This window comes from Pungitius pungitius, chromosome 16, assembly GCF_949316345.1.
Source record: "Pungitius pungitius chromosome 16, fPunPun2.1, whole genome shotgun sequence".
Classification (NCBI taxonomy): domain Eukaryota; kingdom Metazoa; phylum Chordata; class Actinopteri; order Perciformes; family Gasterosteidae; genus Pungitius; species Pungitius pungitius.
Window position 1 is genome coordinate 3,824,800 of NC_084915.1, and position 21,392 is coordinate 3,846,191.

A 21,392-nucleotide genomic window follows, 5' to 3' on the forward strand; every position below is an offset into this window, starting at 1 on the left:
AATGAAAAACATTCTCTCTCCCAACCCCCCTTACCCAATTCCATTATTTCAAAATAAAAGTCTCAATGATTATCTCTACCTCAACCATAGGTACACCACAATTGCTTTCAAATAATAGTACAACTAGTACTTACTTCTACTGCTAGTTCCACAATTACAACTATATTACTACAAAAAATGCATTTTTAATTCTCAGCTTTTCTTATTTCTATTCTTTCAGCAATGTTTAGAAGTAATTTAAGCTATTATTTGTTCTGTATTTTTTCAAATTCATAGAAGCTTCTCCCATTCAGTTTTTTTGCAAATCTTTCAAGTTTATTTCAGCTTTTCTCATTTCTGTATTTTCAGCATATTTTTAGGGCCTGAGCCTTTTCTTCCTTTAGTTAGCACTTGTTGTTGTTCAACAAGATAAGAACAACAACAACCAAACACACGCTCACACTTCAGTTCCCAAGTACTTGATATGCATATATGTCTGTGAATATGGATGAGATGTGAGGTACATTACTCTTTAAGAAACTCATGTGCTGTAGCACACCTCTAACAAAACCACAGCCTTTCCCGACGCGCTCCTCGTGTGACCCTGACCAGCACCCCCTCCACCCCACCAACATACAGCCCGGATCTCTCGTTAAATAGGATTAGGCGGGCTACCTGCCATTCAATGGCTTGGACAGGACTTCTTATCTCCTGCCTTCAGATGCCTGCCAGGAACAATACAATGTCACCACATGCTGGCTTTCTGCGTCTTAGTTATTGTCTTCCCCGTGCCCATTTCCATGGCTAAAGTGTAGGTTACCGGGTCAATTGCGCGCCCAATCGGGACCTCATGAGCGGCCTCTGCTCAAAGCAACTCCCGCTCTCCTCTCAGCAAGCGCACGTGTCGCAGGTTCCCTTCGCTAACCCCCCCCCCCACCCAAGACGGGGCCCTGATTGGTACTAGAGAGAGCAGCTGTGTCCACGTCCTCCAAAGTAGATGTGACGTGTCTCGAGCACCCTCCCATGCTCTACCCCTCGAGGCAGGGACACCAATTCAGCGGCGTAAGAGGCTTTGTAGCCAAATCCCCAGTTGATCTGCATAAAGGTTGTGTCTTACAATTAGGTACAGATGGTTTGCCACTGGTTGTAAGGCTAGTAAATAACTTTGGCCTCTATTTTCGCCAGGGATTTGGTGGGGTAATCCCTCTCTCCGACAGTTTACCAGAGTCAAATCAGTCTGGGCTTTGCTTTCCTTCCTCCACTTCTTCAACCTTTTTCTTTTTCTTTATCTCTCTCCTGTCCATCCCCTCGGTCCAACAAAAGCCCCTTATCCTCATTAGTTGGAATGCATTGATGCATTCCAAGTATTGTTCATTGAATATTTATTGGATATTTATTACAATATAGCTTGTATTAGTTCTGTATTTTTTCAAATTCATAGAAGCTTCTCCCATTCAGTTTTTTTGCAAATCTTTCAAGTTTATTTCAGCTTTTCTCATTTCTGTATTCTGTAATCACTATTTATGTTTCATTAGTTTTTGGGTCCTTTTCGAAGTTAGAGTGCGGACAAGGTCAGAAAACAACAGAAGGTACATGAAAACTATACTCATGCTTTCGGTAGAGTCTTTTGTCTCCCAAAATCCCATTATTTTTGGGCTACCCCAAATAGTTTTGCTCCAGGAAGCATTTGTTTGAGGTGTGGATTCTCTAACTGTCTGTCTGCCCCTGTGAGCTTGTTACTAACGGCACCTGCTCTGTTGTCACGGCAACTAGCTGGGGCTCTTTCTGTGACTCACAGCTGATCCATATTAGCTGATTAGTGCAGCCTGACATGACCTCCTTCTCTCCACCTTCTCTCATTTCAAAACAACCCCCCCATGGAGGGAATTCTTACTGTAATGTTTGATGAGGCATTTTAATTTATAGCTTCTTAGTTTGAATAACCAATATTCTGTCTCTCAACCCCTCCACCCACTTACCCAATACCATCATTTCAAAATAAAAGCTGCAATGATTATCTGTAATTTAACCATGAAGCTTAGGATACAGCTGTTTCGTTGAATACTTACTACAGCCACTATTAATATTTGTAGTACTTCTAGTAGTACTTTCAGTACATTTCAGCTTTTCTCATTTCTGTATTTTCAGCAATTTTTAAATGTATTTCAGCTTTTTCTATTCTTTCAGCAATGTTTAGAATAATTTCAGCTTCTTTCATTTCTGTAATTTAAGCAACTTTTGAAATTAATTTCAGCTTTCTGCATTCCAACGCATTTTCAGCAGGAAATGCATTTTCTAGTTCTTTTTATTTATGTTATGTTTGAATATGAGGCAAATCAGGCAACAAATACTCACTTATGCTAAATTTAAGATTAATTTTAACGCACATAGTGAAATTAGTCAAATAAACACCTAATTTGTATTTTAGGTGTTTTCTTTCTAGTAGTCTGAACATCTAAAAAACAAATTAGGTGTTTATTTGACTAATATTTAAAAATCATGATCCATTTAGTGTCACAGGTGCATCAGCGTGTGATCCTGTTCTTTTTGAGTGTGGCGAAGAATAGGACCACATATTTTAACCTAATGTTGCCTTAACCTAACTGAGTTTTTTCCTGTGAAGTTCACAAAAAATACCTACTAGATTGATTGGCCCAGAGTTTTAAATGTTAGCATGCTAAGGGGGTGAACATACATGGTAAACATGGTACCTTATTATCGTCAGTGTGTAAGCATTATCATTATGAGGGCACTTACATTGTGTTTAGCTCGAAACACAGCTGTAAGGGTTGCTTGCCAGGCTGTAGGATCTTGTTGTTTTCTTAGTGTGATTACATTGTAGTAACATTGTAGAGAATAATCATATGGTTAACATTAAAAACATTGGTTGTAAAGTGAAATTCTTTAAAACAACTATCATTGTATCCATCTATCCGTCCCATGTGGGCCTGCGTCTGATGTGCAAGGGCTCCGTCAGCAGGCAGGCTTGTTTAACAAGGGCAGCGTGGCACTAATTGCTGTGTGTAATTTGTACCAGGCTGGGAGCAGGCAGGAACACAGGCAGACGAAGGCACTCTGAGAGCGGCTGCTTTGCCCAATATTTACTTAACCCTCCTCTGGCAGGCCTGGCATCAGTGCCAGTGACGATGGCTCTGTAGCAGCAGGGCTGGGGCCGGGTTTGGAGACGCGCTCAGAGAGGGGAGTGTGCGCCTTATGGGAAGTAGATTGTAGCATATAGAGGGAAGAGTGTGATTGGTCTCCTGACAGTTTGGCCGTCCGGGAGGATTTAAATATGTTTATAAAATATGACAAATTTTAAGAAGCATTTTGGCCCGGGTTTTCTTTTTCTGCACGGATGACAGAGAAGTCCTTCATGTAAATTAGAAGCCCATTGATCGCAGGCCTATATTGAGCAGCATGATTTGTACAGCGCTCGCTCCTCTGTCATGTGTTAGCAGTGATAGACACTTCCATCCCACGCCTGTCTGGCCGTCTCACCTGGAGTGATAGTCTGAGACGTCGTCGGGTTTGCAACCGCAACTCAATTAGTCACACCTCAAATAAATTAGCGGCGAGAGGCTTGAATCTTTTCTGCTGTAATAGATCAGCTCAAGATCTTAAATGGTATCCTAATATTCACACCCTGCGTGAGCTCCATGATCCTTTTGCAAATGTGGAGAAACAAACAAATACTGGATCATGCTTGTTCCACGAACAGACGCATGCAAGACTGTGACGACATGAGGGAAACAGAGGGCTACAAAATAAAGAAGGGGGAGGTAGATTCCGTCTCCACAGCATTGATTGATATTCTTCAGGTGCAGCAGCTGTCAAGCTGTCTGACCACTGCAAGCTAATGCTCTGCGGGAAGGGAGCGACGGGTGGGGGGAGGAAGAGGAGGTGGACAAGGATGGAAGGGAAACACCATGCACAATCTAGGACACAGAGTGGACAGTGACGGAGTCAGAGATGTGGAGGCGAGGGAGATGAAATTGAAAAGCCATGTCATGATATTTTTGTATTGTGATCTTGAGCCAGTAACGAAAAGGTGGAGGCCCATGTGAGAATTAGACTACATGGCGGTGGAGGCATCCTGGAAACGGAGATGTAAAAGGCGATAAATGGAGTCAGGTTGTCAAAAGACTTCTCTCAATGTAGCTAGATTAATGTAGTCATCATATTCCTTATCTTCTTGCACAATATCCATCTGGTTGCATAAGCCCTTTGGCCTCAATTACTTACTGTCTTTTCAAAGTGGTGGCCAGACTCTACCAGCAATCTTGAAATTTCACAAATGCAACAAATACCTAATTAATTTGGGGAATTAAAAAAAGATTGCCACTTATGGCAACGAAAGGCCTAGAATCAGTTGGCAATTACTTTTTCTTCTGTTCTAACGTATTGGTTCTTTTGTCAGAATCAGCTTTAAAAGATTAGAACTGTGATGTCCACTAGGTTTTGGTGTCTGAATGTTCCCACAGAAGTCAGTCCAAAAAAGCTCTTCAGAGAAAGGTGTGTATGTCACGTGCTGGTACGTATCGGGCGGAAAGGATCCACACGCAGAGGGAAGTCACAGAAATGAGGGTTTTTAATATTCAACTGAAACAACGAGCAGAGCTCGATGGCAAAACATAGAACGAAAATGTATTCTCTAAGAGACCAGCTAAGCAAAAAGGCAAAACACAAAGTAATCCTCCGGGCGGGGAAGTCTCCTCCTTGAAGAGGGAAGCTCGACAGGAGCCCACGGGATGCAGCCCCCGCGGCACGACGCTGGAGACCGGGCGAGCAGGACTAGGCTGTGCGTAAAAGACAGAGGGGGTCTTGAGGCTGCTGGACAGGGCAAGAACTCGACTCACAATAACAATCCGACAAGACACAAAGGGAACACATGCAAGATATAGACAGGGTGATTAGACATGACGAGAAACAGGTGTAACGGCAAACGGGGCGGGCACTGATTGAAATGAGCGGCAGGTGGATGGGAAGACTATGTGAGAAGTGGGTGTGTGCGCTAAGGTGAGACTAATGGGTAAATGAGTGTGTCAGTGAATGTATATGGTAGAGGGGAAGAGAGACCCGGATCCTGACAGTGTGTACTTACAGGCACCTTGCAACCTTCCCCAATCTCTCATGGAGAACAGATTTTTATTATCAAATATTCAAGTGGATTTGTTATGCGTTGTCTGCCAAGAATTGTTTATCAATTTTTCCTCTGCAATGCAAAGGCCTCAAATACCCTTTTTCCAATTGGTTTTTATTTTGGAAAGATAGTGATCAATGGTCTCTTTGATGTTTTGTGTTCTGCCATCTGATAAATAAGTATTATTACAAAAAGATATACAATCATCAGAAAATTCAATCAAATCAATTGAATTTTAAACAGAATTCGAACAGAAAACATAGATTCAAGATGTTGTACTGTGGCTGAAAGCACTGGCAGGTTGGAGTTGTGCAAAGCTGCAGTCCATTGGGATTTAAATCAGGATTATAAAACACCTTGCATAAGAATACTCCTGCACCAAAATAAGAGGACAATGAGAGGAAGATGTCAATGATGTCAATGAAAAGTCGTATCATGCCAGATTAGTGACAATACCTGTCTCCTAAATACCCGGTACTTAGATTCATACTCGCGTCACCTCAACCAGCTTCATTATTTGTTTTGATAATATACAAAGTTGTACGTGTTTTAATTGATTAGACAATAGTTTGAAATAATGTAATAGTATGTTGTAGCCAGGATAAAGTCCCTTGATTCAAACTAAACCCTTTCAACAAGCTCATTTGCACACAAGGTTGGGGAAAGGTTTTTGCTTGATTGCCAAATAATGTTTTTCTAATGTTATAACAAATAAGCATTTAACCGGTTAAATGTAAGGAAGGTGTAGTTTCTCTCATGTTTGGGATGGAGGATGCAGCCCCGGGGCCTCGATCAGATAATGTGACTCATTAGAGAGCTGCCCTTTGTTTTGTCACATCTGTCCACATAATCACAATGATGTGGTTTTTGTCATTTGTTGACTTTCATATCCACAGAAAGTAGTTTAACCTGTCTGCATGTTTTAGACAAATTCCATTTGCATCCAAAGTATGAGTTTCATTCATTGGTTGATCAGGGCTGTATGTTTAATGAGAGCGGGGATGTTTTTATAAGTGAATGAAATTATCTTTGAATTTGATTTTATGCATAATTTAACTGTCGGTATCCTGTTTACCGAGCTTATGCACAAGTCCTGGTTGTGATTGATGGGTTTGTTTGTAAGCTAGTTCTGGCCTCTTGCTTTACTTGTTCTGTCGCTCCGCTGCATAGTTCAGCACCACGGACAGCTCTGCTCATCAAGTCTATAAGGAGGTCCAATGAAAGGGGCTTCATCCTTTAGATTTGACATATTTCATATTAGTCGTGGGTTTCTCCTTTTCATATGTGTATGTGTGTGTGTTTGTGAAATTTAACTAAATATTTAGTTTTTTTGCTTTTTAGGTTTTACTTTGTTGCTCAGCCTAATAATCATAGAAATAGTGCATTTTTGCCACATAAAGAAACGTAAATAAAAGTCTAGTGATTATCTGTTATCATTTTTTTTATCCATGATTGTGATAGTGCCTATTTGAGGACATAAGTTGGTTTTACAACCTTATACCACCAAAAAACTGAATTTCTATCACATTGGTTTTATTTTCAAAGCATTTTGTATTATGTAAGTGGATTATTGGATACTTGAGTTATAATCTTCTGTTAATCTATGTTACTTACACGTCACGCCCTGTGAGTCCTTTCATAACCTGGCGTTTTCTTTCTAACATCCTGCGCAGTTTTTGGTACCTTTAGCATTATGTACCATATCATTATTAATATTTATATTTAACAACATTGTGTTACTGCCAAACATTATCTTTGGAAAAGTTATTGCATGAATTTACATGAATTTCTCTCTAAATGTTTGTAAAAGTTAATCTCATCTCATCTTCAGCCACTTATCCGGGGTCAGGTCGTGGGGGCAATAGCTCCAGCAGGGGGCCCCAGACTTCCCTTTCCCAAGCCACATCTACCAGCTCTGACTGGGGGATCCCTAGCCGTTCCCAGGCAAGTGTAGAGATATAATCTCCCCACCTAGTCCTGGGTCTTTCTCTGGGCCTCTTCCCAGCTGGATGTGCCTGGAACACCTCGCAGGGGAGGCGTCCAGGGGGCATACTTACCAGATGCCCAAACCACTTCAACTGGCTCCTTTCAACGGAAAGGAGCAGCGGCTCTACTCCGAGCTCCTCGCGAATGGCTGAGCTTCTCACCCTATCCCTAAGGGAGACGTCAGCCACTCTCCTGAGGAAACCCATTTCGGCTGCTTGTACCCATGACCTAGTTCTTTCGGTCGTTCTTTCAGCACACATTCCCTACCCGGAGCAGGCAATCCATCGGTTTCCTGCTGAGAACCATGGCCTCAGATTTGGAGATGCTAATCCTCATCCCAACCGCTTCACACTTGGCTGCGAACGGCTCCAGTGAGAGTTGGATGCCATTAGGACCACATGGTCTGCAAAAAGCAGCGATGAAATCCGCAGCCCCCCGAACTGTAGACCCTCCTCCCCCCGACTACGCCTTGATATCCTGTCCATGAAAACCACAAAAAAGATTGGTGATAAGGGGCAGCCCTGGCGAATGCCAACCCCTACAGGGAATGACTCCGACTTACTGCCGAACACCCGTACACAGCTCTCGCTTTGGCCATACAGGGATTGGATGGCCCCAAGTAAGGACCCCCTCACCCCCCAGCACCTCCCACATTTTCTCTCGGGGGACCCGTTCATACGCCTTCTCCAAATCCACAAAACACATGTAGACTGGATGAGCATACTCCCATGCCCCCTCCAAGATTCGTGAAAGAGTAAAGAGCTGGTCCGTCATTCCACCACCAGGACGAAAATCGCATTGTTCCTCTTCAATCCTTGGTTCGACTATCGGGCGAACCCTCCTTTCCAGCACCTTGGAGTAGACTTTACCAGGGAGGCTGAGTAGTGTGATACCCCTGTAATTGGCACACACTCTCTGGTCCCCCTTTTTGAAGAGAGGTACCACCACCCCGGTCTGCCACTCTTTTGGCACTGTCCCAGACTTCCATGCAATGTTGAAGAGGCGTGTCATCCAAGACAACCCTTCAACACCCATTGCTTTTAGCATCTCTGGATAAATCTCATCAATCCCCGGAGCTTTGCCACTGCAGAGTTGTTTGACTACCTCAGTGACCTCCACCAGGCAAAATGACGAAAATCCCTCCTCCGCCTCCAGCTCCGCCTCTACCAAAGAGGGCGTAGTAGTTGGATTTAGGAGTTCCTCAAAGTGTTCCTTCCACTGCCCGATAACCACCTCAGTCGCGGTCAACAGGGTCTCATCCTTACTGTACACAGCTTGAATGGTTCCCCGTTTCCCCGTTCTGAGGTGCCGGATGGTCTTCCAGAAGCACTTTGGTGCCGACCGAAAGTCCTTCTCCATAGTTACCTCGAACTCCTCCCACACTCGCTGCTTTGCCTCCATCACGGCAGAGGCTGCTGCCCTTCGAGCCTGTCGGTACACTACAACTGCCTCCGGAGACCCACCAGATATCATAACCCGGAAGGCCTCCTTCTTCAGTAGAACGGCTTCCCTGACCATCGGTGTCCACCACGGGGTTCGAGGGTTGCCGCCCTTTGATGCACCTAAGACCTTGAGGCCACAACTCACTGCCGCAGCTTCAGCAATGGAAGTTTTGAAAATGCACCACTCTGGTTCAAGGTCTCCTACCTCCACAGGAATGTGAGCAAAGCTCCGCCGGAGGTGTGAGTTGAAAATCTTTTAGACTGGAGCTTCCTCCAGACGTTCCCAGTTCACCCGCACTACACGCTTGGGTTTACCAGGTCTGTCCTAAGTCTTCCCCATCCTCTGACCCAGCTCACTACCAGATGGTGATCAGTAGACAGTTCTGCACCTCTCTTTACCTGAGTGTCCAGAACATGCAGTCTCAGATCAGATGATACGATTAGCACCCTAGGTCAAAACCTAGGGTGCTCTGGTACCACGTACACTTATGAACATCCTTATGTTTGAACATGGTGTTTGTTATGGACAATCCGTGACTTGCACAGAAGTCCAATAACAAACGACCGCTCGGGTTCAGATCAGGGAGGCCATTCCTCCCAATCACGCCTCTCCAGTTATCTCCATCGTCGTAAAACAGGGGTCTTTCTTCACAGTGGGGATCAAAGTACAGCTTTGTCTGAATCTTTGCCTTGTCTCACCACAACTTCCTCTCGCTCTTCTTCTCCTGCTCCTCTCTGCCGTCATCCTCCTTCCTCTGTTCCCTCCCCTGCCTCAACGTGGCTGCTGAATATTTAATAAGCTGGAATTACTGAGGCCCTCAACCGTAATGACGGGGAAATCAGACAATAAAATCAGAAGGGCTCCAGCTTTAAGTCTCACCTCCCCCAGAGGAGCCAGAGATTATTTAAAGTTGCACACTGTTTGATTATCTAATCCTCCTCTTGCCCCTTCTGCTTTACTCACAGAGCGCCATTGCCCGCTCCACTTGCCAGCACAAATTACCATGAAACACCAATGAGCACTTTATTTAAGTTCTTTTCCTAAATGCGGGAATACAATGCCATGAAGTTCCCATGGGAATTGCTATTTGGGAGGGAACTCCTTTACACCCAGGTTATCACAATTATGCAAAGCTCTCAAAGGGCTGCCGTGTTGATATCTCTGTTTGCGTGGAAACTGCGTGCCTTTAAATTAAAAATGTCCTTCATCATTTCTGAACTTGTTTTGCTGATGGGATGCGGTCAATACCTTTTTTTTCCAGGTGGCACAAATATTATTATTTTTTAATGAATAAATCATGAGCTTTCCACGAGCATGAGTGAAAGGGTGAAGCACTACGCATGTACGCGTATAAATCTACAAAATGGTGAGAACAGACTGTCGGGGGCGCTCTAAGATAACCCTGACCTGCCACGGGGCTCTTTTCACGTAAAAAGCTGCAGGACTGGATACGGGCTTCACCCCCTAATTAAAGGGGGTTTTGTTTGGGCTTTGGCGATATGGAGAATTGCTGTCAGCTGGACTTATCATCATGACAAAGTGACTGATTGTGATTGAGTAGATATTAATAGCTTCCTTAATCCCTGCCAGTGCTGAACACACACACACACACACATAGATGTTCTCACTGACAGAGGGATGAATATTTATGATTGCACAGCTGAGCCTCAACACTGCTTCATTTAGTGTTGGCCAGAGAGAGGCCAATGATAGCATTGTAACACACACCCATCAGGGGTTTAATAGCTCAACTCCAGTACCGGCTAATTACGGCGTGCATGAAGCCAAACACACACAGACTTCTCATAGAAACGCAGACAGGCACAGGTTTGAAACCTAATATTCCCCTCCTAATTTGCAACTTCTGCAGACAACCATTTGTCCGGTGGAAAGAGAAGTGCTCACACTGCTGCCTCGGATGCTTCTCCTGGAGAATAGAGACATCCTGTCACTCCTGTTGCAAATAAGTCCTGTACAAATACACCCAATTCTTCCAGCGACCAGTGTTTAATTCAGTTTGATGAGGTTGTTCCGGTCAGGAGCCATCGCACATGAGGACGCTAACAAGGACTTTGAAGCAAAGTGCTTGACTTGACGAAGCCTGGTGGAGCTCCCTCTGGGGACACACCGGGCCTCGTCCACTTTGTCTGATGAGCTGGCTTATGTTCTAGAAGTGACTCGTCTCATGGGTCTTTTGGCGTCAGTGGAGAATGGAACGTTGTTCCATTCCACAGTTGTATGAAGAGAACATCTACCATGAATCCTTACTGAATAGTTGGTATCGTTCGGCAGTGATCTGGGATGTCTCGTAGAACACCGCTACGGTGACAGCCAGTATCTCAAATCTCTTCTCCTTTTAACACGACACAGGAATGCGGGGCAACAGCGAGGACAAGCGCCTCAGGGTTTGAGCTTTCTGTTGCCTCCCGATTTGAATATCGTTCAGCGTCCATTTGCATCTAGTTTTCATAGTGGTTTATCCATTCAAGCAGACGATGACATCTTTATCTGTGGTTGACATATGAGGCCGTTAGCCTCAGGCTAGTGTGTCTAGTTAATGAGCAGAGTGATGCTGCCGCTGATTAGGAGTAGCAATAAAAAATAAATCCTTGGTTTCCTTTTCTGCAGCAAGCAGATAGGGTCCGGACCCTAGATAGGCTGCTTCCAGTTTCTAGTCCAGGTGTGAAGGTAAATTAGGGCAGCCGCTTGGTTTGTATGTGTTTTTGTGTTTGTATTTGTGATTTTGCGTACTTGCGGTCCGAGTGCCACCCACACAATGTGCCGTGGTGTCTTTTATAAGAAGGGAGAGCAAAACATGTCATTTATTGAGGAAAGAATTGGGAAAAACTGCAAAATGCAAAAGATAAGACAGATAATCCTTTTAGTCCCGAGGCGGCATAATTTACAGGGAAAGGAGGTAAAGTTCACACAGACAAAGTAAAAACAAGATTAAAAGCAGTCAGCAATAACAAAAGAAGAACATTAAAATCAAAATATGCACATATACTGTATCTGTGAATGACAGTATTATGGAAGTAAATTGGAAAAATATTGGAATTACTTTCAAAATAAATACATTATTTGGCAATGCTGAAAATGGTCTTAAGCCACATATTTATTGCATTTTTCTAAGCATTGAAAGATTTGACTAGAAAGTATACGCGTGTACTTGACTCTCCACCAATAATACTACAGTGGGAATATTGCTTTCTAAGCCAATGGAGGCTCTTGCGTTGCCGTGCCAACCTTCAGCAGTTGTCAGTTGGCCGCCTGTAACAAAATGGTTGACTGTCACAACGCGGGGTGCGAGGGCAAGGAGCGAGGACTCAGTGTTGTTACCTCCGACTCTCCTGCTTCGAAGCTTGTGTCGAAATATGAACCAGTGCAAGGTGAAGCAAATGTATCGGTGCTTGGTTCGTTCGCAGCTGATCACGTGATCAGTGACGTCTGAAGCTTCGTTCCGGCGCACAGTCACGTGACCGCTTCGATTTGATTCAAATGGGTGCGAAACTATGGGGCGCCGTTTGTAAAATGCTTTACATATTTTATGTATTTACATGATTTTGACTCCAAATGTTTGAAAAAGCGACATGTGAATATTGTCCTGCTTTTTTTATACATATGATGATGCTAAATGTATGAAAATGGTGCAGGATTTTAGAACGTGCTACATTTTACAAACGGCGCCCCATACGAAACAGGGATCGGGCTCGTCTGTCTGATAGTCAAAGTCAGTGTTGTTGTGAGTAGCAAAGAGCAAATTTACAATGGAACCTTTTGGCAAAGAGAGGTCGCTCCGAGATGTGGGAGCACTTTGATTTCCTCTAACAAGGTTAGCAATAAGAAGGCCAAGTCTGTCCTTTGTATTGTGTGATTATCAATCAGTTATGGATGTTTATTATATCTCAATAAAAATCAATAATTTCATGCCCCATCCCATGTGTCCACAAGCACCTCAATGTCCAGTCATAACAAACCTGTACAATCACTGCCCCACTGAGCTTTCCTCTGTAAATCACTTCCCACATTCCAGATAAGTCCCTATGACTGCCATGAAGTGCACATGCAGTAGGAAGCACTTGCTGGTATTTTAAATTATATTGCTTACATATAACTATATATATCTTCTATTATTTCTACTGCTAGTATGATCACAAACATACATGCACAAAGGTGCAGAAAGACACAAATAAGTGTTTGTTCCACTTCTTCCCAATGTACAAAGAATTGAAAAACACAAACAAGGACACAATTCAAACCTGAATAACAATAGTTGTATTCATATAAGAATCCATGTATTTATTAATGATTTATTGGTTCAACCTTTCATAATCATGTTCAACCCACAGAGACTGGGCCAAAATGTACTGGTAGTGTATTTGAAACATGCACTACACGTATCCAACAGCAGAGGTCATCAGAGTTTGCGATGCATTGAATGAATGAACCTTTTTCCGATACAATTGGCTGGAAAGCTTCACTGGTTCAGAAAGCTTCACTTTGCCATCACTAGGACTCAGATGCAGAGATGATGAAAAAATAGAAGGACTTTAATAGTCAAAGAACTCAAACTCAAAATCACTCCAACCAAATAGGGGAGGAAGGAGGCAAAAACACAGGGACCTGGACTTGAAAACACAGACTTGACTTACTTGACACGACACGTGAACATTCGACATGTAATGACGCCACACAAGACAAGAGACTCACAGGGCTTAAATACACAAGGGAGGTGCAGGTGATTGGACACAGGTGGAAAAGATCAGGCACGGCAGACATTCACAAGGGAAGACAGGACAAGGCAGGAAGTGAAGTCACCCAGGAACAGAGGGGACATGAAAACTACAAAATAAGACATAGAGCAGACCCAAACCGTGACAAATCCATGGTCTCTTATTCCTATCTAGGTCATCACTTGCTCACAATATCACCCTTGCAGCCTCTTATGTGTATTCTCTGCTTTCTTCTGTGTTCTCATTCATTCATTCTCATAGCACCATTACTGGGATCTGTAAACATGTTGGAAGTCATGTTTTTTGTCGTTCGCTTCATCCTCTGTCTCTAACTGTAAGAAGCTTTTTTTTGTTGGAAATCTTACCACAACCAATATAAGATCCTTTTGCGCCCGTGTGCAGAATATATTTCTTGTAATAGAAATACAGAGAAAAGAAATACAGAGGTGAATAGTCACCAAATACACTTTTGAACGTGTTCGCAAAAATTCCAATTTTGTCTATTGTGGATATGTTGCAGGGAATGGCTTTAACACAAGTCCGTAAATAAAAATCCACCTTTTTTGATTGTATGTCCCTCTAGCCTCCCAAAACACACGGTTTGACCATCGATCAAACACAGAGCATCTAATCACAGTTGTAGCTAAATGGCCAATGGGTTTAAAAGGGTAAGGAGATTACATTTGGGGCAAAGATGGATGTAAACTACAGCATCACTAGTTCGAAAAATTAAGTTAAGTCAATTTCTACCATGCACTGTGCAGGGGCCTGTACCAACAGTCTGAATTTGAGTTAAACTGTCATGACAAGACTAAATGAGAGCATTTAAACAACCCATAAGGTGTATTATGATACCTCAACCATAATACCCCAGACGTACAGCCACCCAGTTTGATCCCCGTCTCAGATTGGCTTCTCCGTCATCTGTGACATGAAAACCCACAGCAGCCACCGGCTGCAGCGCACATCAGTACTCCTAAACACAGACTACCTCTCTCTTGCTCCATGTGCTCACACAAATTAGCATAACATTAGCATGATATTAGCACTTCCGACCTGCGCTGCCATGCCTTATCAAAGCACTCTGTGATCCTTGGCTCCCTGCACTATTTGCTGGAGCAGGAGAAAGCAAGAGAGAAGCAGAGAAAAAGAGAGGGACAGAAAGCGAGTTTCCTCTGAGACAGAGAGAGAGAAAGGAGAGAACGATGAGCTACATGATAACGAGCTGTGTTACACACACAACACACAGCTGTCACAGCACCTCAGATGGCTCTGAGCTAAATAGGGTGCAGCAGATGTTTGGTGACTACAACTAAACGGAGCTCACACCTCAGTTGACTTGCAAATATTTGCTAAGAGACTTCAAAATTGAATTTTTCTGTATTGTGATTCCAGTGCACGAGAATACAGTGTGACTGTAGAGTCTTATTTGTTGTTAAAAAAACTCCTGTGATGAAATCCAGAGGCAAATGAACCTTTTGTTTGTTCCTTTCATGTGTCACACATGGAGCCTTGGGGACAGTGGTTCCTTTCCACCAAGTTCAGGATTACTTTTCTTGGTTGTGGGGGTTACGTTACAGGTCAGAACAAGGTGATGTTGTGTCACTGCTTGTTTCGCATTGATGTGCATTCTTTAGTGGGTGAGTGAGTACATTTTTTGTGGAAATTCGGAAGGCTTTCCCAAAATGACCAGGGGCAATTTGCAGGTCACAGGGAAGTAACATAATTGGTGCTGATTGGCTCAAACAACTTTCAGGGAGCCGTCGATTTAAAAGGTTCCTTTGTTTTCATTTTAACTTTAGGAACTGTAATGCATGTGTTTAAAATTGCATGCCATATTTGATTTATTTTCTTTTAATATGTTTTATTTATGTATTTACTTGCAGTGTCACGGTTTCTCATCACATCCACGGGAGCCCTGTATATCCTGGATGTGCAAATGGAGGACGGGCTGTATAACTACAGATGTATGACACGCCACCGGTACACCGGAGAGACCCGACAGAGCAATAGTGCCCGCCTTATTGTCTCAGGTAAGAAGAACAGCAATCAATGCAAATGTTATAGTTCTACATCTGCAACATGACATCCTGCTATGCAGCTAAATCGATCGAATGATCAAGCTCTTTATTGCTTCTCTGCTGTTAATGACACAACACAACGTAACAAATGGGTTGTACAAATTCCGTCTTGAAAAGCGGTTTCATTTAGCCTTTAGTTCAGCTGTTGATTTTGGTAGGTTGCAAAGATAGTGCAAAGTGACAAAGGACCATATGGAAATAAATCTGTGCTTGTAAAAAAAAAGGATGTAGATATAGTGAATAGAATGGAGAGTGACAGGAAAAGCACATGAACTAAAGAGGAGGTGACGTGTGATAAAGGTCATCACAACTGTGCCAACCCAGTTTGTGGGGACGGCTTCAGGACAGAAAATCGCCCTCCCTTTTCCACAACCAGTTAAAGGAAAAGATTTCAAGATCAGTTGCCATGTCGCAAGGGGTACTATTCAACCTGTGAGAATGGGATGTGATCAGAATCATCTCGTATTGAGTTTCATACTACCAATAGACCAGTGTAAAAGACCGAAAGAAGCTATTAAACTGCATTACATGAATCATACGATCCGGTGTTATTGGAGCTTTTAATCAGGAATAAAAGTAGGTAATCACCCAGAAACCAGTGTTATGTGGGTAAGTAAAAACACACAAAGACAACAGCCTAGTACATTTGCCAGAGCCGTAACGTGGGAAAAGATTATGAGATTGATGTTTTGTTAATGCAGCTAAAGATTAAGGACCGAAACAAATATTTTCCTTCTAATCTCTGTTGAGCGTTGATTATTGGGAGAATATAATAATATGATATGCATTATAACAAAGGTTTGAAAATTGCTTAGAAGTGACACCACACTAGATTCTCAACACCTCCCTGGTCCCATGCAGACCCTGCTAACTCAGCGCCACACATCCTGGACAGCTTTGAGCGGCGCGAGGTGATGGCGTCTCATCGAGTGGAGTTGCCCTGCAAGGCCTCCGGTCACCCCGCACCAAAATACCGCTGGCTAAAGGACAACCGGCCGCTGGAGCCCGACACTCGCTTCAGACAGAGTGTGACAGGCCTGTTGATTGAGAGAGCGCAGCCCGGCGACACAGGGACATACGTATGTGAGGTGTGGAATGGATACGGCAATGCTGAGGTGATCGGCAGGCTGCTGGTAAAAGGTCAATATCATTTTAGGTTGATCCCTGTCAGTGGCATAATGCTTCAAAACACCTGCAAGCTAGTATGTTAATTATGCTGCACATAGCATTGCCTATTCCACAAAATAATTAAGCTTTGCCTAAACTACAGAAAACAAGTAATACAAAAAAATGTCTAACCTACAGAGGCCCTGAAGGTCGTGGTGAGCCCTCGGAAGGTGAAGGGCAGCGTGGGGAGCCAGGTTTCGTTGTCGTGCAGTGTGACCGGTTCCGAGGAGTACCAGTTGTCCTGGTACCGCAACGGAGAGCTCATTTACCTCAGCAACAGCGTTCGCATGACGGGCCAAAACAGGGAGAACCTCGTCATGGCGGGAATGGCCAAGAGCGATGGAGGAGCCTATCAGTGTTTTGCCAGACACGGCAAGATGTCCGCCCAGGATTTTGTTCAAGTCATACTGGAAGGTCAGAAGGTCTAAGATGTGAATGAGTGCAGTAATCACACTTCACTTTATATGCATGGTGTCTCTGTGTGTTAGTGTTCAAATCCAGACAGTGTATGTGGTACCAAGTGCTGCAGTACACACTTTATTAGATTTTCCAAAAGAGGCTTGCATACTGTTACACAAGCCGGGTTTCTGCCGTGTCTGCCTCCCCTTACCACACCAATGTAAGGAGAATATTGATAATCAATGAAGCTGTGGAGCCAGAGAAAGGCGGAATATTAATCTGCTTTACCCTCCGATTTAGCTTTTTATGCAGCGGCTATGTATGGCAGTGGGAAAAGAAATCTGCATAGATTCTAGTTCTTGTTTCTAGAAAAAGAATCTATTGTTTAGGATGTACCAAATATCTTTCCTTTAATCATTTGAATCTTGGATTTTGGTTTTCAAATGATGCTTTTAATGGCTGCCATTGTGTTTTATGGCGCCATTATCCTAAAAAATTAGGAAAAATAGAATAGAATTGAAATGCAATTAATGGTGCTGTTGGATTGCGGCTACTATTAATACAAGTGCTGACTCCCTTTGTGTGCAGCAAGCAGAAGTGCAAACTCCCTTTTGGCCACAGTAACTTTTGTTTTTAAAAGGATAAACACCAACAAATATAGATTCAGGCAGAATATGTGAAATATTTGAATCACAAGTTGTAAGCAAACTTACTAAGCCAATCTAATTCTACAAATACTACAATACTAATCTTCTTAATGTAGCTTGATATTTTCCCAAAACTCTGCAGACACACTAGATATCAACATAACCAATAGAAATGGTTCTGCAGCCTTTTAATTTATATTTACAAGTAGAACGTTTTGAAAGCAGCATTCTCAATATTGCATACAGCCCCATCTAATAAATAAGTCTTATACATTTCCCATTATCTTGTGTATCTCCATCCACTACCCAGATGGCACGCCCAAAATTTTGGCTTCATTCAGCGAGAGGGTCTACAACATCAATGAGTTTGTGTCGCTGTCGTGTATGGTGAAGGGCACTCCGGAGCCCCGGGTCACGTGGACCCTGGACGACGAGCCCGTTGTCAGGGATAGTTACCATCGCATCTCCCACTACGGCAACGCTGAGGGCCACATGGTCAGCCACCTCAACATCAGCCAGACCCAGGTTCCCGACGAAGGGGTGTACCGCTGCATCTGCAACAACTCGGCTGGGACAGTTTCCCACCAGGCGCGAATAAACGTAAAAGGTGCTTGTCAGATCATCACATATACACATCAACATGTCTTGATTTATTCTGTTTCTAATTGGTTATGTTTAAAGTGCCTGTGATGTGCCAATGAGGAAAGATGGCATGATAAAACTAGTTTTGAGATGTGATGCCATTTTTTCAGAGTAGAAAGCTGTTATAGTAGCTTAAGTACTCAGAATACGGCAGATACTGCTGTGGCTCCTCTCATCATCAGTCACGGCTGCCAGTATTACCTTTTATAATGCCCCACATCCTACCCAACACCTACTGATAGCTTTATATTGGGGCGCCATTAGGTTGATTTATTGTTATCTCCAATGTATGACTGCAGTGCTTTCTGCTCTTTACAGGGACATGGCGGGCTGGGTTGCTTTTTGTGACGTAGCGGTAACTCCAGCCTTCTGTACTTGCTTCGATGCTATTAATATTTCTCTATTGCAAAGAGGGAATTGCATTTTCTGTGCACTGATTGGTTTAATCTTATAGCGTTCACTCTTGCATTTTATAAGGCTAAATAGGGCAATCCTCTAACCCTTAAGCGAGGATTCGCGGATGCCGAATGCAGCCAAGCAATGAAGATACACTTTCTCTGCAATGGCACCTGTGGAAATGTAACGACTGTTTCTCTCGTTGGCTCCTTAATCGTGCTGAAGAGAGTAGCTACCCAGGATATTCCTGGGCTCAAAGTATACTACGGAGCCTAGTTAAACTGTCTTCCACAGTGGTTTAAAGAGAAGCCTAATAGTCTATTTCCCTGACAGACACTCTGTCATGGAAGCACATTGGTTATTCTGTTGGTTTTTCACAAGTGTGCGCAAAAGCTTGCAACATGAGTAATGGTTTCGATAAGGGCTTCATGAGTTGAAAGAGGGAACATTGCACTCTAATGCTTGTCAGAGGCAATCACAGCCGGTGGCAGCACAAGGTAATGTTCACTAAAGACTCCATTTAAAGATATGTTTATCAGGCGGTTTGAATCTCCTTAACGAATCCAGGCAATGTTTAGATTTCCTACTTTCGAAATGAATCAAGGCATGTCAAGTTTATGTTTTTATGCCTCCTGAAAACACACACCTGTCTTTTTTAGCAACACCCCCACCTCAAAATCATTTTAAGAGAGTTGTCTCTCCAATGTGTCCTTCAAGGGCCTGCAAGCATCAGACCAATGAAAAACCTCACCGCCATAGCTGGGCGGGACATGCTCATTCACTGCCCCGTCATTGGCTACCCGTACTATTCCATCAAGTGGTACAAAGACTCCAATTTGCTGCCATTCAACCACCGCCAGCGGGCCTTTGTGAACAACGGCACCCTAAAGCTGTTTGACATGCAGAAGGACGTGGATGAAGGCGAATACATGTGCAACGTGCTGGTGCAGCCGCAGCTCTCCACGCACCAGAGCGTCTATGTTACTGTGAAAGGTACGAACCTCGGTCTGATCCATCTCCAGTTACAGTTCACGTCTCAACACTGGATATCAAGTTGGGACTTTATTTACAGAACAAAGGTGCAAGTTTAGGCGCCCTGGGTGAGTGTAGTTCTGGGTCAACCTGAAGTGTCAGGTTAGCAGCTCAGGCCATTTATTTGGGATGTACATGCAGACAGAATCATACGCCAGTATATAGTTTACTCTGACCGTAATCTCCTGGATACCGAGATGACTAATGACTAGTGAAGCAGCATCTCTATCATCCCAGCCTGTTTATCCGGGGCTTTAGCCTGGATGATGATCACCTGAGATGGCTTTTTTTCTTCAATGACACTGCATGATTAGAAATGTTGGGATAGGCAACACCCCCCCCCCCCCCCCCTCCATCCCTCCTGACATGCTCACAAGTGTGTGGGGGGTGGTGTGGAGTAGACAAAGCTAATTTGCCTCTCAGCTGCTAAGCATTCCAGCACTGCCGAGAGGGAAGCCCCAGGAGCCTATTATGCCTGTTTGGTTGTTAGTTAAGTAAGCACTGAAGTGCATTTTTTCCAATGTTATTTAAAATAATTAATTTTCCAAAGTATCTTGTTCTCGCGATGGCTAAGGGGTCCCCAGAGAGCAAAAGACAGTGAGAGAGTGTTACATGCATGGTGGTTGAGTGACAATTATGCCGCATATATGTTTAGTCATTTTATAAGTGAGGATGTTATATTACATATAAGTAACGGCAAAGGCTTTACACTATATTAAAGAAAACATAGACGATACACTGAACACATGGGGCAAGTTCAAAACTATACACTTAATATACTGTGAAAAAACACAATATACATACTGTGTATTGTATTTGCTGGTGTTAATCCTAAATTGTGGGTGTGCCGTTCAAACCAGTGCTATGCAATTTAATTTGATTCCACCAGTTCCACCCACCATCCACCTATTTGGGTTCCCTCGGTTGTCCATCGGCCAGCGAATCTTCATCCCCTGCGTGGTGATGTCGGGCGACCAACCCGTCTTCATCACGTGGCAGAAGGATGGTCGGCCCATCCCGGCCAGCCTGGGTGTCACTATTGAGAACATCGACTTCACCAGCTTCCTTCGCGTCTCCAACCTCACACTGATGCACAACGGCAACTACACCTGCATTGCACGCAACCAGGCTGCCGCCGTGGAGCACCATAGTCAGCTCATCGTCCAAGGTGAGTGTAGGGCCGGTAACAGAAAACATAGTAGTGGGTGATAGTATCAGATACTTTTTTCCCCAAAGGTTTACATTGATTCTTGATTTGTCTCTCTGAAGACAATGAAAAGCAGTTCCATTTTTTGAGCTGTGAAAGTGAGCTGTTTGTTAGTAGACATATGTTGCATTTTGAGATGACTATGTGTAATTTGTACTTGACTTGCAGTTCCTCCCAAATTTGTGGTGCAAACAAAGGACCAGGACGGTATATATGGAAAGGCAGTGATACTGAACTGCTCAGCTGAAGGCTATCCTGTTCCTACCATCCAGTGGGAGTACTCTATAGGTAAACGAACAGGCTGACCACACACCAGTATACGTGCGTCTCCTAATTGCACACTCAGCCATACAGTATATGACATGGGAAGTGCACAGCTGTCTCCTCCAGGTCCGTTAAGAGTGTTGGATGTGTTTTCAAAAGATTTTGAGATGGATAACCTGCCTGGCTTTTCTTTTAAAAATCACGTGTTATGTTCAGACAATTTTTTCTGCCCTACAGCAACTTGATTCTCCATGGTTTATCATCTTTTTGAATGCA

At 43.5% G+C, this 21,392-nt stretch overlaps 1 protein-coding gene across 2 annotated transcripts in view; it reads left to right on the forward strand.

Moving 5' to 3' along the window:
• Positions 1-21,392, forward strand: part of LOC119215738 (cell adhesion molecule DSCAM-like) — a 46,042-nt gene that overhangs the window by 19,229 nt on the left and 5,421 nt on the right. For both annotated transcript variants that reach the window (XM_037468156.2, XM_037468155.2), the window contains 7 exons: positions 15,168-15,314; positions 16,224-16,502; positions 16,668-16,943; positions 17,886-18,182; positions 19,331-19,606; positions 20,535-20,813; positions 21,021-21,140. In XM_037468156.2, the coding sequence (XP_037324053.2) occupies positions 15,168-15,314; positions 16,224-16,502; positions 16,668-16,943; positions 17,886-18,182; positions 19,331-19,606; positions 20,535-20,813; positions 21,021-21,140 (1,674 nt within the window). The remainder of the gene's footprint in view (positions 1-15,167; positions 15,315-16,223; positions 16,503-16,667; positions 16,944-17,885; positions 18,183-19,330; positions 19,607-20,534; positions 20,814-21,020; positions 21,141-21,392) is intronic.